Source organism: Pleurodeles waltl, chromosome 1_2 (assembly GCF_031143425.1).
Source record: "Pleurodeles waltl isolate 20211129_DDA chromosome 1_2, aPleWal1.hap1.20221129, whole genome shotgun sequence".
Taxonomy (NCBI): domain Eukaryota; kingdom Metazoa; phylum Chordata; class Amphibia; order Caudata; family Salamandridae; genus Pleurodeles; species Pleurodeles waltl.
The window spans coordinates 749,837,595-749,852,421 of NC_090437.1; the positions used below are offsets into that span (position 1 = coordinate 749,837,595).

A 14,827-nucleotide genomic window follows, 5' to 3' on the forward strand; every position below is an offset into this window, starting at 1 on the left:
GACATTATAAAATATGTTATATATGCCCTGGTGAGGGAAAACTGCACCTTTCTTTTTTTCTTATTGTAGATACTTAACTCCATTGGCTAATACGGGACTATTTTCCATAAGCATAAGTATTGCTAGGAAGGAGCCAAATGTATCATGAAAGGACTTTAAAGATTTGTATTGATAAATCCAACTACTTGCCACTACTGAATTTCATAACTAATACAGAAAACAAGTTATAAGATGTTCTTTTCTGTAAGCCAAATTCCATCCTGCTAGTGGCCTCTCCTGATTGGTCAGCCTTAACAGGATTAGCCAGGCTGCTTTGTTGAGGTGATAAGTGTCCTGTACTGAGCATAGGTTATCTGACGGAGGAGGTCTGGAGCTGCAGAAACCAGGCCAGAAAAGGGGGATGTGTAAATCAAAATGGGCTTCGAATAAAGCAGGAAAGAAAAGAATGCATGTCAGGCCTACTCTCTCACCATGTACCCCATAGATAGATAGCAGGCCCAGGAAAGGAACTTGCAGTTGTCTAGTGGGCGAGTATTAATGGAAATGAGGCACACCAGTTGGTTGGTTTAACCAGGTCTTACTCCTCTGGAGGAAAATCGTCCAGCTTGGATTTTAAAGTGCATTGTTTTATGGGACAAGAAAATGCCACACTTTTGAGAAAGCGTCATGCTTTTGGATGGCACCCTACAGCTCATTAGACAAGGATGCCTCCCTACTTGTCCCCAAGATAATTTAATAAAAGTGGCTGTTCTGCATTGCAACTCAGATCTGCTGCCTGAAAACACAAGAAGGACTCCCCTGCTGGAACCCTGGTCTGCAACCCAGAGCACTATTCCTGGTGCACACTAGAATAATAGCCTGATGGACTTTGCCGTGCTTTAAAAAGGAGTCAGGGGTGGACTCCCTGAAAGCAACAGGTTACCAGAGCTTGCCTGCACCAGTTATCACAAAAGTCCCCAGCTTGGAGTTCATTCAGTGGACTTTTAAAGATTTGGTCAGGTGCATTGTGGGACCTGCAGTCCTAAACTTCCAATGACTATCTCAGTGCTGCTAGGCCCTTGGATTTATGTTTTGAGCACTTTGAACCCTCAAGAGGAACTTCAGGAAGAAGTTCCAGAAGTGCGGATAAGTTTGGAGCAACTTTTGGAAAAAGCTCCACAAGTGGAAAGACTCATCGTCTTGAGTCAAGCAGACTACCTTAAACTGTGTACTGGCCAGGATTTCAGGTTCGTTCTGCTGAAAGCTCCAGACTTCCAGAATTTGTCTGGGGCTGCACAGAAAAGCAGTCAAGCGACGTTGCATTGAAATTGGCTTGCTGGCGAGGACTGCACAACGTAAGGACAGAAAAGCTCCAGAAAAGTTTCTAAGTGCAAAGGCAACATTTTGACCAAGACCTCCCGCTCAGTGTATCCGAGCAGGGCTTTGTTGTGGTCAGACTCAAACTTTGACTTGGTCGAGCGCAACCAGATGTCCTCGGTTGCCGCTTATTGGTTTCTAAGCTCTAGTAAGCACAGTTTTTTTATTTAATCTTTAAAAATTGATATCTTGGGTAACCTATATTGGATTTTTATCATTTTGGAGTCCTTTTAAAGATAAAAGTATTGACTGTTTTTATAAACTGGTGTGGGATTTTTATTGTGTTGTCTCTTATTTGCTGTATTGGTGTATTTGTATGCTTTACATACCCTTCTCCTAAGTCAAGTCTGCCTGCTCATTGCCAAGCTACTAGAAGTTGATCCAGGGCTGATGTTTTGAGACCTTGACTGGACCTAACATTGTCTTGGGGGCATTATTACTAGTGGTAGATGTGTACTTACCTCTACTAATAACCAGCCTCCAACAGGCAGTCTTACGGACTGTCATTTACATGGGCTTATTAAAAGAAGGAAACATCCAGACAGTTGTCACTTTTTCCGGTATACTCCAGGTTCCATGCAGATCAGATGTCACGTGCCAGTGAAGTGGTTCTTGGACAGGGTACAAAAAAAATAGTGCTGAAATTCACTCATATGATGGATAAAGATTGATTTGTTGAATTTTTGGGGTGAAGATATTCTTTCACGCACACGGCTGACATTAAAGTGTAGTAGTTCAAGGCTATATAGCAAGGTTTTGTAAAACCTTGTCCAGTTGCATAACTAAATTTGAGGACCACCCAATTCTCCCCCCCCCCCCCCGCCCGCAAAGTACATGGAAGCTCCCTTTCCATTCCTGACCCAGTCAGGAGCTCTCAGGCCATGGGCCTGCCACCCGTGCACAGTGCTGGCCAGTGCGCGCGCGTAATTGCGTGCACAAGCGTATCAAACTAACTGGTCCCAGCCCCAGTCAGTGTACTGTGCTGAGGGGGCCTCCTGGAGCCTCGGGGCTGCAGGGGCCAATCTTACGTCACTGAGCTTGTCCGATTTAGTTGCTGCTTCTGTTTGAAGTGATGTTATCCATTGTGAGTTCTAATTGCTGCCGCTCTTGCCTTTCTTGTGACTCGAATCCCCATGACAGTTGACTGAGAGCTGAGCCACGTGGCCCCACTTTGCTACTTTGAACATTAGCAGTTAATAACCATGCTGTCACCCGTATGTTAAAAAAATGAGTGGGCTGCGTGATCCTTATTTTCGAAGTAGCTCAAAATCTGTGTTTCTATTCAAATGAGGTTTTTGCAATCTTTCATTATTGTAAAATGCTTTTGCAGAATGGTTTGTGTGTGAAATCTGTTTTTGAAGATTATTTCCAATGAGGCCTTCATTCCCTGTTTGAGGATTGATAAGATTAATTGTATCGCCTAGTATTATTACATGAACAATTGTATTGATCTGTAGAAGATATAGTGCTAGAAAACGCAGACCAGCGCTGGGAACCTAAATTATTGATACCACAAACTCATTATGTAATAATTCCCCATTGTATACTGCAATGATTTAAATAAAACTATAATAGGTATGTCCATGTGTATCAACTACAGACTTGCAAGCATAACATCATTCTCACTCATACTCACTCATATTCACTGACACTCGCACTCATTTATTCCCACTCATTCTCAGTCCCAGATATGTTCACTCACTGTCACTTATTCTCCCTCACTCTCCTTCACATTCATTCCTAATCATCTGTTCTCTCCCACATACTCTTATTTCATGCAGTCACGCTTTCTCACTCACTTATTCTCACTCACTGATTCACACAGCCACCAACACTTAGGGTCACGTTTACTAAAAAAAAAAAAATTAATAAAAGCAGCAAGCAGCCCAGTAACCAGAGTTGCTACTTTCCTTTGGAATTAAACTTCCAGTAGAAAATATTGTGCCAAGGCAAACTTTAAAACTTCTCACACTGTGGATGTGTACAGTATAGTGAAGCACAAACGCAATGTGTAAACAGTTAACCAAAATAAAAACATTTCTCCAATATAATGCCGGCCTCAAAAAGGTGTAATTGTTGGTGCAAAACCCTGTCTAATATTTTTAGTTGACAAGGTTTTCACTAAAAACTTGGTTTGTGGCCTGGGAACTCCCACATAACACCGATTACATGCCCCCTTGATGAAAGAAGCACAAATAATTATTTGCAGTATAAATACGTTTCCCACTGGAAAGTAGATAGTTCATCACGACATTGCACCAATTTGCATTACTTTGCATTGGTGCACATTCTTGATAAACCTAGCAATCCCCCTCATTCTCACTCTGTCACTCACTCACTCACTCTTCACACACTGGCTCACACACACAGTCACACGCTCACAACAAGCTCTCCACGCACATTCACGCTTTTGCATGCAACATACATTGAAAACCGTTTTATTTTACTTATCGCAGCTTCTAGAGAAGGAAGGTCCTGTTCTAGCTCCTACTGCTTCATTGTTTATAATGGTAATAGTGAATAAATCACGATTATTCGCCATTGTCATTAAAAAGGGTCGAAAAGGAGGGTGGAGTTCTAACACCTATGAAGACGCACTGACTTTGTGTTTTTGGCACTAATTTTGCCACATCTTAAGACCAGGAGTCACAAAAGCAGTACCAGGGGTCGCAAGGGGCAAGCCAGGGGTTGCTGCTGCGTCCCTGAAATTATGTCCATGAGTGCATGGTTTCCAATTCTCTCCCTTGTGTGCTTCCCAGATGCCCCTCGCCCTCTTTAGTTTTTTTTTTTTTTTGCACTTTGGTGCTGGGGAAAAAAAAAAATCGTAAGTGGCGTCCTCCTTGGATCAGTAAATAAAAAAGAAAAGCAAATGGTACCTGTGTCATTCTGCTGGTGCGTGCATGCTTTACGATGAATAATCGCACAAGTTTTCACGAAAACATGCGCAACAGTGAAATTACACATTCTGTGAGCTGTGTTATCATCAGGCCTATTTTCTTTAAAAAAAAAATCCAGACGTATAGCATTGCCAAAAGGAATTGGCAAAGCCAATAGGCCCCAAAGGTAAGACCTATTTGCTTTGCCAGTGTTTGTTGGTTTGAGGTGCCATGTGGGCACTTTACTCGGAGAAGAGTGAGAAGAGCACTAGTGCCTTGAGTATGACAAATATTCCCATATTTTGCTTCCCATTTCCACCCACCCTTTATTGTTCTTTGGCTGGTTTGAACCTTTTCCCTTGTTTTCCAACGAGTTGTAGGGTCAGTTACCTTCTGCCCGCCTGCGTGAAAAGAGCCTGTCCCCCAATGAATGGGAGTTTTAAGATGTGTCAAAGATAGTTTAAGTCCCTTATTTTGCCAAATTCTTCAGCGACATTATAGAATAACGCATTCTCCTGTGTCATGATGCCTCAGACGTAGAAAAAAGTGTATGGGCTATTTCTACTAGCAGATAACTTGGGTTAACAGTCTTTTGAATGAACTTCATATAATTCTATTGTAGTAACCCTCCAGATAAACCTTCGGCACTCAAAACGAAATTAAGGTCCAAATGTGGGACTTGTGGTTGTGCTGCTGGGACTCAGGGAAAAGTGAGTAATCAACTGACGAGAGCTCTGTTAAACATCGTTCGATTCAGCACCAATATCATATATGCCTTTATTTTGGTTTCATATATTTGACTTTGATTTGACTCTTCACAGTAGCAAGAGTTGAGTACCTATCACATCTATAGCTGGTTTCTCAGTAGTGCTGGTAAGTGTCTGCCTTGGGTTTGGTGGTTACGGCGTGTGCTACTTTCATTTATTACCTTCCTTGTCGTGCGCGGTTTAGAGCCACTATTGCCAAATATTTGTGTACTGTGTGTATACTACGGTTTATAACAAATATTTGTGCACTTTGTGTATAGCAGGGTTTAGAACCACTATTACCAAATAATTGTGTACTTTGTGTTTTTTTTAATGTCTCAGGCATGCCTTTGCCTTAAATCCTCTCTAATCCATCAAATGTTTCCCAGATCTGTATGAACATTAAGGTTTTTGGGATGACAGATTAATGGGAGACCAGGCTGGGCAGATAATGCTGCCGTAGTACTTACCAGTACACTGGGGCCCGTCTCCCTCATTTCTGTTTTTTAGTCTCCCCGATGAGCTAGAGCGCTCTCAAACTGGGGCACCTCCAACTTGTTTATCTACTTTGTGGTTTCCACTTTTCAACCCTGAAGCAGTTGTACTCCCTAACCCAGGGAAAAGAGTTCTTCACTAGTCATTTTCCTTTGGACTATTTGGTTTTTGCTCAGATATGTGGGATGGTCCCTATTCTGAGACATTTTGATCTGTCATTGCTTTCTCGCTGTACCAAGCCTTGAATTTTGGATCTGAGCTGGAAAGTCTGTAATTTCCAGTAGTCTTGGATTATCTCCGTTGTTAGTTTGTCAGAGAGTAGGCTCTAAAAGATATCACATTAGTTTATTGTTTTGTAAGGTGCCAGGCGGCTGCATTTTAATCCCTTTGCTGTAAAAAGTGTCCCAAAATCTACATGGGTGCTCTGTCCAGCAACCTTCTCCTCTCCTACTAGTGGCTTGTGGTGCACGGTGCCATGAAAGGACAACACGTCCGTAGCGTAAAAGGTTTGTAGAACTGTTTGCCTTTCTCCATTAGATCACATCTCATCCAGGGCCGTATTGGGTTGACCCCATTTAAATGTATTCGGTACTGTCCGAGGCTACCACCAAACAGTGCTTTTACCCACTTAGTTAGCCGGAAGAGTACATTTTGCAGTGATTTAATGTGTGCATTTAGCAATAATTGGCTTCAGGATCGTCATAAAACAAATCTCCATCATGAACAATTCGATCAGATGTGCTTGGCAAATTGATTGTTGCAGACTCTTGCAACTGGTATTCAGTAGTGTTGGTGCCTGCCTAACTGGTCGGAGGGATGTTACCAAGACTTACACCACTGTTGAGGAAGGGCTCGGAGTAAAAGATGGAGCCCTCAGTCATGTTCCTTACATATTTTTGATAAGGTATCAGTGTTGCTTAAAGAGTGTGCCAAAATAAAATACCAATTACCCATGCTGTTTGAAACAGCACAAGCTTCTGCACAGTTTTTTCACTCTTGAACAATCTCATCCCTGTTTGCTTAATGTTTTGCGGCTATGACTAGTCTGATAAGTTGATCCTACTGCTTGTGTTGCTTGTCTCACCGTATTATCTCGTTTCATTGCAGCCCTGATGATATCGGCACCTGCTGGTATATCCTCCTTTCCGGCTCTGTCTTCATCAAGGAATCTATGTTTCTTCCAAGGAGCAGGTATGTTTGCTTCACTGTGGGGCATTCTCTATTCCTAACCAGTCTACGCAAGTGCTCCCCGTTTTGGTGTGGCATATCATCATCATGGATGTGTTGTGAAATAATACAGGTGTAATCATTTTTATGCAGTGTATTGGTCTTACACAGTTGTTGTTCTTATGAACATTTTGTTGATTATTCTAAAAGACTAACCCATTTGTACTAAGCTCCAGTTTTACTTAGGACATAAATGGAGCAAAGGGTTGCAGTTTTCGTAAATATTTCTCTATATTGGCTCTCTGCGGGGCTTTGTGGACACTCGAATAGATCCTTTTTCGCAAAAGGAGTGATGGGAAACCAATCACTGGCATGCATACAATACTGGAGGCCTATCAGTACCGGGAGCACACAGATGTCCACATGTAAATAATCAAATTCTGTAAATGAATGTGTAACACCAGAGGTCCTTTCGATTACTGGATGAGTAGGGAATTAGACTGAGTCGGAGTGATGGATATGGTCTTTTGAGATTTCTTGTCTGCCTTTGCCATTGTCCTAAGCAGCTGGTAAAGAACCTGGTCACCAGCTGATAACGCGGTGCAAAACTTTTAAGGTGACAGGCACTAATGTGTGCTATTTAATTAGTAGAGTCACAGAACGAGGGGTCAGAAAAGCCCCATTGGGGGTTAAGTCTTGAGATCACTCCTTTGATTTTTGTAATGCGTACTTTAGAGGGTCAAGGATAAAGACGGGTGTGCAATGCTTATGCTTACACTAAACAATTCGAGGTAGAAATGAGAAAAACTGGTCCCTCTCTGCAAGTTAATAGTGCACCCCATGTGCAGTATTACTTTATTTTAGAAGGCATCGCTGACAGAGCAGCAACATCCGGGAGGGGCAGCAAAAATTAAGCGAGGATTGCACAGTCAGAGGAGAGAGAAGATCAGTTTATTTAGCCCTTGCGGTCACAAGTAACCTTATCACACCTGGTTCCTTCTAGCTTTCAGCATGCTTTCAATTCCATTATAATGCAACCATCAAAGCCAACTATGGAGCTAAAACAAATCCTGGCACTATTCAGTGCCCTTCCGTTAGCTATGTTGATGTCATACAAATCTGAGCTTTCTGACAGGCTCGGGTAGAAGAGGCGGGACTCCGAAGAATGCCTTTGAAGGGAGCAGCAATGCCATGCACACACTGTGGCTCTTCTGAGCTCGGCTCTAGATATCAGGAGAATGCAGCCTCCCGAAAAGATGAAGGTTATCCGCCTTTGCTTCTAGAATTGTAAATCTAGAGAGTTGTCTGCAGCATGAGGGCTGTTAATTCTGGCAAGCGTCTTTCCCCTGGTTCTGGGACTTGTTCTGGGATTTGTACCCGGAAAATGCCCACGTTGTGGCGACTTTAAAATAAAACTCGCACATTTATGAAGATAGGATTTTAATGTGATCTGTGACATACTTTCTAGCCTTGGAGGGCAGAGGTTCGGTTGCCCGCCAGCTGTTGGTACACTGGAATTAGAGTAAAATTTGGAATTGATTAGTCTTGTGTGCTGGAGTGCTGTCCCTTTAAGTTCAGTGCAATATATATGACTGCATTCTAGGTAGAGGTCCTTGCTTGCCAGAAAAACGGTCTTGTTTAAAACGTGTCCCCATCCATATATTCCATCTGAGTATAAATAACAAGTTCCCGGCACAGGATTTATGGTATAAGTGGTTAAAAAGTAATTGATAATTCTGCTGTGCCCAACGGATGCTGAAGTGAAAAGTACTGGACACTTTCCTAAATAGGAAGTAGTTTGTTACATGAAAAGTATGGTACTAATGTCTTATCTAAAGGAGCCTGTGTTTACCCGGGGACAGCCAAGATTTCCCTTTCCTTGCTTTCAGCTCCTTAACATAAATATATCAGGAAAATATTGCTATAAATATCCCTGCGGTAGGCTAATATGTAGTTTGTGACGCAGTACATTTCCCACAAGGCACATAAAAGCACAGTCCCGATTGTCTTTCCTTTAGTTTCTCCACACAGCATTTAATTGAGAAAAATGTGGATATGTTCCCATTGGCTTTCGTTCTAAACTGAGGTTGAAAAGTTCTGATTGGCTGCGAGAGAAGTGACAGAGACAGGTAAGTGTATATGTACCTTTATAGCGGAGTCATAGCCTGGACCATCACCTCATGCAAGCTGCCTCCTCAACTGTCAGCCCATTATATCATGGTACCCACACGCCAGAGTTCTGTGATAGTATTCTGGTGAATACGTCTGCCTGCATATATCTCAACTTAAAAATCTCCAGGTGTCAGACTCGTCTGTTAAACTGTTTCTTTAGCAGTAATTTTCCAGCCCCACCAGGTGACACCATGAGGCTTCGGCATGACTCCACCCACACGAAATGACAACACCTGCATGCATATTTTTCTGCACCTCGTAGATGTCCTGTGCTCGCTCACTTGTGTGCTCTCCATGCTTCACCTATGAAAATTTATCAGCTTCAATTATGACTGTTAGATGTCTCCCACGAAAGTTTCAAGCCCTGTCGGAACTGCTGCAGTCAGATGTCTCATGTTTCCACACATTGTCTGCATGCAGTGTAGTGGCTCCAACCATGCCACCTCTTCTAGTCCACCTCGCTCACAGGTGTTACCAGTGGTTCACAGTGGGGTCTCAGCACTTTCAGTTCACGGTCTTGACAACTATTAAAAAAACTGTTGAGGCTTGTATGGGCTTCACTGAGACGGTTAGACATCCATTTATTTCCATGCTTGGAGGATGCCTGACTGTTTAAGGTGGAGTCCCCAGTGGTGATCGAGATACATATTCAGCGCTAGATGACTTTTCTCCAAGGTTTTGGTTTTACCATCAGCTCCCAAAAAGTCCCACTTCATACCATTGCAGCGGTTGTCTGGACATGACCTGCATAAAGACCTTTCCCCCTTCTTAGAGGATCGTGGATAGTTGGGAGATGATTTTGAGGTTTGTTACTCAAGTGCATATCCTGGTCCTCCAGGTCTTATGTCTGCTTGGCTTCCTGACTCCATGCCTCCTGTTAATTCCACTGACCAGTGGGTGCATTGTGACCTTCAAGTGAGGGCTGTGACAGCAGTTGAAATAACACCAAGGGACACACTTGGCTCAGGTAGAGATATTCCAGTCAACCCACTCAGACCTGCATAGGTGGATGGGTCCCCCCACTCTTCAGGTGGCCTGTTGGTTCAACCCTATGCAAGTGCAGGTCACCCTGGTAACTGACACTTCCTTGCTGTGCTTGACCCTCCCATCACGTTACATCACAGTGGCATGACAGCATTGGGCCTTTGGTCCACTTTGGAGCATCTGTACATAACTGTGCTAGAGGTGTGGACAGTCACCTAGCTATGAAGGCTTTTCTCATTTCCATTTTAGCTCCATTAAAATTCTGTCAGACAATACCACTACTATCCATTGCATCCCCAGGAAGAGCCATGTACACTACGTTGGCGAGGCCATTCACCTGTGGAAGTGGGTTTGTGACAGGAAATGTTCTGGTAATAGCTCATCTGATAGATTCCCTCCATGCGAGAGCACATTCTCTCAGTCGTCTCTCACTGGAGGACAATGAGTGGGAACTGCAACCTGAAGTGGTGGAAGTAGTCTTCTTGAAATTGAGGTATCGATCCAGGGACCTCTTTGCTATGGCCCAGAATAGGCAGTATCCTAGGATTTGTATCATACACTTTCCTCTGATAGTTTGCTTGTGGAGCCGTCAGGTGCAGCTTGTCTCAGGGCCAGCTGTATGCATTTTCACTGAATCTGTTTCTATCAAAAGCCCTGCTGCGAGTGTGGAAGAATCTAGCACAGTAGATCTTCATACCCCCAGACCGGGCAAAGAGAATCTGGTACACTGAACTTTTGGTACTCAGCTTTCAACTGCTTTGTGCTCTCCCATGCACGGTGGACTTGCACTCACAGCAGGATGGTCAGGACTTCCACCCTAGCCCTCAAAAGCTGCGGCTGCAGTCATGGAGATTGAGCAGTGTCATTTAGAATCCATTTGCCTATCTATAGAAGTTGCAAACATCATCTTGGTTGCCACACAGCTGCTATGAAATCTATTTATGTAGGTCTGTCTCCAGGACAAATTTTTGCAGTGGAGTGAGGCAGAGTCTGGGGTCTCTTAAATCAACTTTTCTGACATCCATTGTTTCACAGTCATTTGCACTTTGGGGACTGTCATCAGCAACAGACAAGGGCTATCTGACTGCCCTTCCAGTTTTCATGTGTCTTCATGACTGGCCATCACCGCTTAAGTCACCCTTAGTGGCATGTTTTATGAAAAGTGTGCTTTACATGTTTACTTCCACACCGTTCATTGTTCTTCAGTGTGAGCTGAGTATTGCGCTGACTTTATTAATGGCCTTTCCTTTCACTTTTCAGTTATGTTTTTGACTTCCTACACTGAAGACAGTGTTGGTGCTAGCCAAACCTCCGCTCAGAGTGTTGCAGAACTTCAGGCCCTCTCATTTTGCCTCCCTTTCATAGTTTCACTCCCGACCGGTTGGTCCCCCATACCAGTCCAGCCCTCCTGCCCAAGGTGGTTTTGTCCTTTCATTTGGTCCAAACTGTCACCCTTTCATTTTTTATCCTCCTCCTGTGAGTGGATGACCAGCTCTTTGTGATCTTTGCTGCAGTCAACAAAGGCAGTTCGGTATCCAGACCTCACTATCTCACATTGGGTCATCATATTTGTCATGGTCTGCTATGCCTTGGCAAAGTAACACTCTCCACTGGGCATTCACATCCAGTCCCCTAGCACCATGGCTGCCTTCTCTGCTCTCACCAGAGGCTTTAAGGTGGGTGACATATGCCGGGCAGCTATGTAGTTATTTATACATAGGATTGCTAAATATTAGTGTAAATCAACAAGCAACAATCCCAGGTAATTAATTGCACATCTAACAGGATCCACTATTTCAGTATTTAAAAAAAAAAAAGGTATATTAAATGTAGTATATCTTAAGTGATTATTGGGTGAAGGATGGAGAACGATATTGAATTGCTCAGAATCCAAAACTTGAATATAGCATTAAGCACCATAAAGAGTAAGTCCGTCCACAGTCCACCAAAGGCTCACGACGAATACATGTATTGCTTCATCTTGAGTCCTCTTGGTTTCCTAAATCCATATCTTACTGTTCTAAGCATCATACGTAACATTCTGCCTGGAACTTCATTAGGGTTAGGAAAAAACACATCTTTACATAAAATCTTAACTTGGACATCAGTTTAAGCACCTGGTCAAATTCCACAAAAAGAAGATGTGTAATAACTTAGTATATTAGTTTGTATGATTTTACATGAAATGTAAACCTAATAACTGTGATATTTATACTATGTTTATGGTATTGCCATGCATCCTGAAAGGATGTGACTACACAAGACTTATACCTTTCATGTTGTATATTGATTATTGCTCTATATTGATAGGACAACTTAGTGTGCTATATGTTTAGACACAAAAAGTAAATCTACTTACTGTGAAAAGCTGTGTTATAGGGTCTTTGCATGTCTATTTACTGAAAATGTAATTTAGAAGAACCAATGAGTTGATGACCATATAGTTATGTTAAAAGAACATGTTATTGTAGGACTGAGTGTGTGTGTGTGTGTATGTGTGTGTGTGTGTATATATATATATATATATATATATATGTTCAATGGCATGTGTAGCTGCAGATATACATGCTTTCCGTAAGCCCAATACTCACTCCCACCACCCACAGGTTATTGCTTTGGAACTCCTTAAGGCGAGGAACCTGCAGGAAGATGTACTCTTCAGAAGAAAAAGTTAGTTACTTTCAGTAACTGTTTCTGTTTGAGACATCTTCATCTGTCAAATTTGTCACAGCTCTCCCTCCTCCCCTGATGAGTCAGATCCCAAAATACCCAGGTGTATTATGTGGTGTTATTGGCACTGTCTTTGCTGCTTTGGCTCCTCTCCACATGTCGCTGGGGTGCTGAAAAAGTATCAGGAAGCTGACGATAGTGCGCCCGTTGGTACCTGTTACATGCCGGTATCATTGTGTCCTGCATGCAGAATTGTGTCTGATGCCTCAAGGTGCCTCCTCGTGGCACTGGAGAGTTACTGCTGAGTATTAAAATTTCTGGGCCAGTCTGATGTCCGGTAGGATAGTCTTAAATTCACGAATCTACCGAAAGATTATGTTTTAAACAGAAATATTGATACTGAAGGTTATGTAACTTTTGCTGCCCATCCAAACATGCTGCAGAACATTCCCATGCAATAAAGAAAACAGAAAGAAAGATGAACAAAATTAAGAAAAATAACACATATAAGAGCTTAACGTATCTTTTGAATCACCAATAGAGTGTGTAATAATGGAACTCTGTAGGCGGTTTGCTTTTGCGTACCTTAGAGTGATTGAGTCACCTCTGCCAACAACAGAATCCCCCCAAGCAACTACATATGAATATGCAATCACACTTAGATTTTGCACTCTCAAACTTTCCAAATGCACTTAACATTAAATGCATCACAACACTGTCACTGTGTTTTTCTTCTCTAGCTCTCCCTCCTGAGGCAGTTCATTGGAGACCCTTCTGCCAAAGCCTCTTATAGTGCTAAATTAAACTATGGCCCATCCATAACATATTAGATCGGACATGCTGCACTAAACATGCCCTATGAAACATTCATAACGCAAGTGAGATTACATGGTCTGCCTTATTCTCTAGCATATTTCTGTATAGTACTTTCCCAACCTTCTCGATGAGATGACATCCTCTGAATTTACGTAAACTCTTGTAACCTAGCATAGACTGAAAAATGTTTTAAGGAATTGGATACCCTGCTAGGAAGGTTGACAGTCCACGACTCCTACACCTAACCATGTTCATTTTTTTTGTAACAGTATGTTTTAACAAGGTGGAAGTATTTATAGAGTACCCATAACATCAATGGCAATGACTCCACATGTGTGCTGCAAATTAGCCAGACAGTATACTGCGCACCCTTTCACAGTCAATTCACTTTTCAATAGCCATATCTGGGAAACCGAACCTTTCTCACAATCACGTTTAACAGAGTTTTGCCTAAATACGCCCTCCATGACCAACTCACAATTACCGTGTGGGTGCAAAAATGCAACTTGTATAACAAACCCTCTCCTGTGTACAACTCTTCTCCCAAAAACCTGAGCCGGCACCAAAAGAGATTTTGCCCACCCAGCAATCGCAATGGGGCGCGTTTTTTTCAAGACACTATGTTGTTCTAAGTATTGCCTTCAATGTATTCAGTTATACGTGCATAGTTTCCACATGCCACGTCCACATGGCACTCTAACGAGCATTTGTATCATCTTGCTCTTCAAGTATCAATCTAGATAGTCTGCGTGTGCATTGTGGCCCAAGCTCATTTATTGGCTGGAAATTGAGCTAGTGAATGTCTCATGGCAAAATTCATTAATTGTTCTGAGGCTGTGCCACCTCTTGCACAGAGCAAATCTTGTACTAAAGTCCTATAGCTTGATGGTAATCCAGCAGGACTCCCTTTATCAAGGTTTAACAATTCTTGATGACCTGTGTTTGAAGCTAAAGTGTCACCTTCTCCTGCTGAATAGAAATGATTCAAACGCATTGTTGAGCTCATTCCTACCTAGAAATAGGTGCAAAGTGATGTCAAGAGCATAGACAGGGGTAATGTCCTGGTGGGAAACTGTGGCAAGAGTCTTTAGTAGTATAACCCATAATCTCCAAAATGTATGTGAAATGACCCCTCCCCCTGGCTGTTATAAGGATCAGGTATTCCAAACACTCGTGCTAATGTTTCAGATAACCTTGATGCCACTTTGCTAAGTTCAATGAGTCCCTTATTACAAATATTGAATAACAACGTGGGAAAATCTGTGCTAGAGTTCTGTGTTTTTTGCCAGCATCAAAATTTACAGGTTGTGTTCCTTAAGTTAGTTTTATTTAGCTCAGAAACCTCTCTAATTTGTATAACCCTTCCCTAAATATATATTTGTGCTTTTCCAGTGTGCTCTGTGAGTTACCTTCCAAATCAGTTGTCCTTGCTGGGGGTATTGCAATCAGATCAAACTATACTTTAAGCTTCCTCTGGTTTCTGCAATTCACAATGTTGCAAAACCTTGCCTTGACTATGCCTTACTCCAAGTTATAATTGACCTA

At 42.4% G+C, this 14,827-nt stretch overlaps 1 protein-coding gene across 7 annotated transcripts in view; it reads left to right on the plus strand.

Moving 5' to 3' along the window:
• Positions 1–14,827, plus strand: part of RAPGEF2 (Rap guanine nucleotide exchange factor 2) — a 681,573-nt gene that overhangs the window by 290,781 nt on the left and 375,965 nt on the right. For all 7 annotated transcript variants that reach the window (XM_069243519.1, XM_069243546.1, XM_069243572.1 and 4 more), the window contains exon 4: positions 6,581–6,664. In XM_069243519.1, coding sequence (XP_069099620.1) covers positions 6,581–6,664 — 84 coding nt within the window. The remainder of the gene's footprint in view (positions 1–6,580; positions 6,665–14,827) is intronic.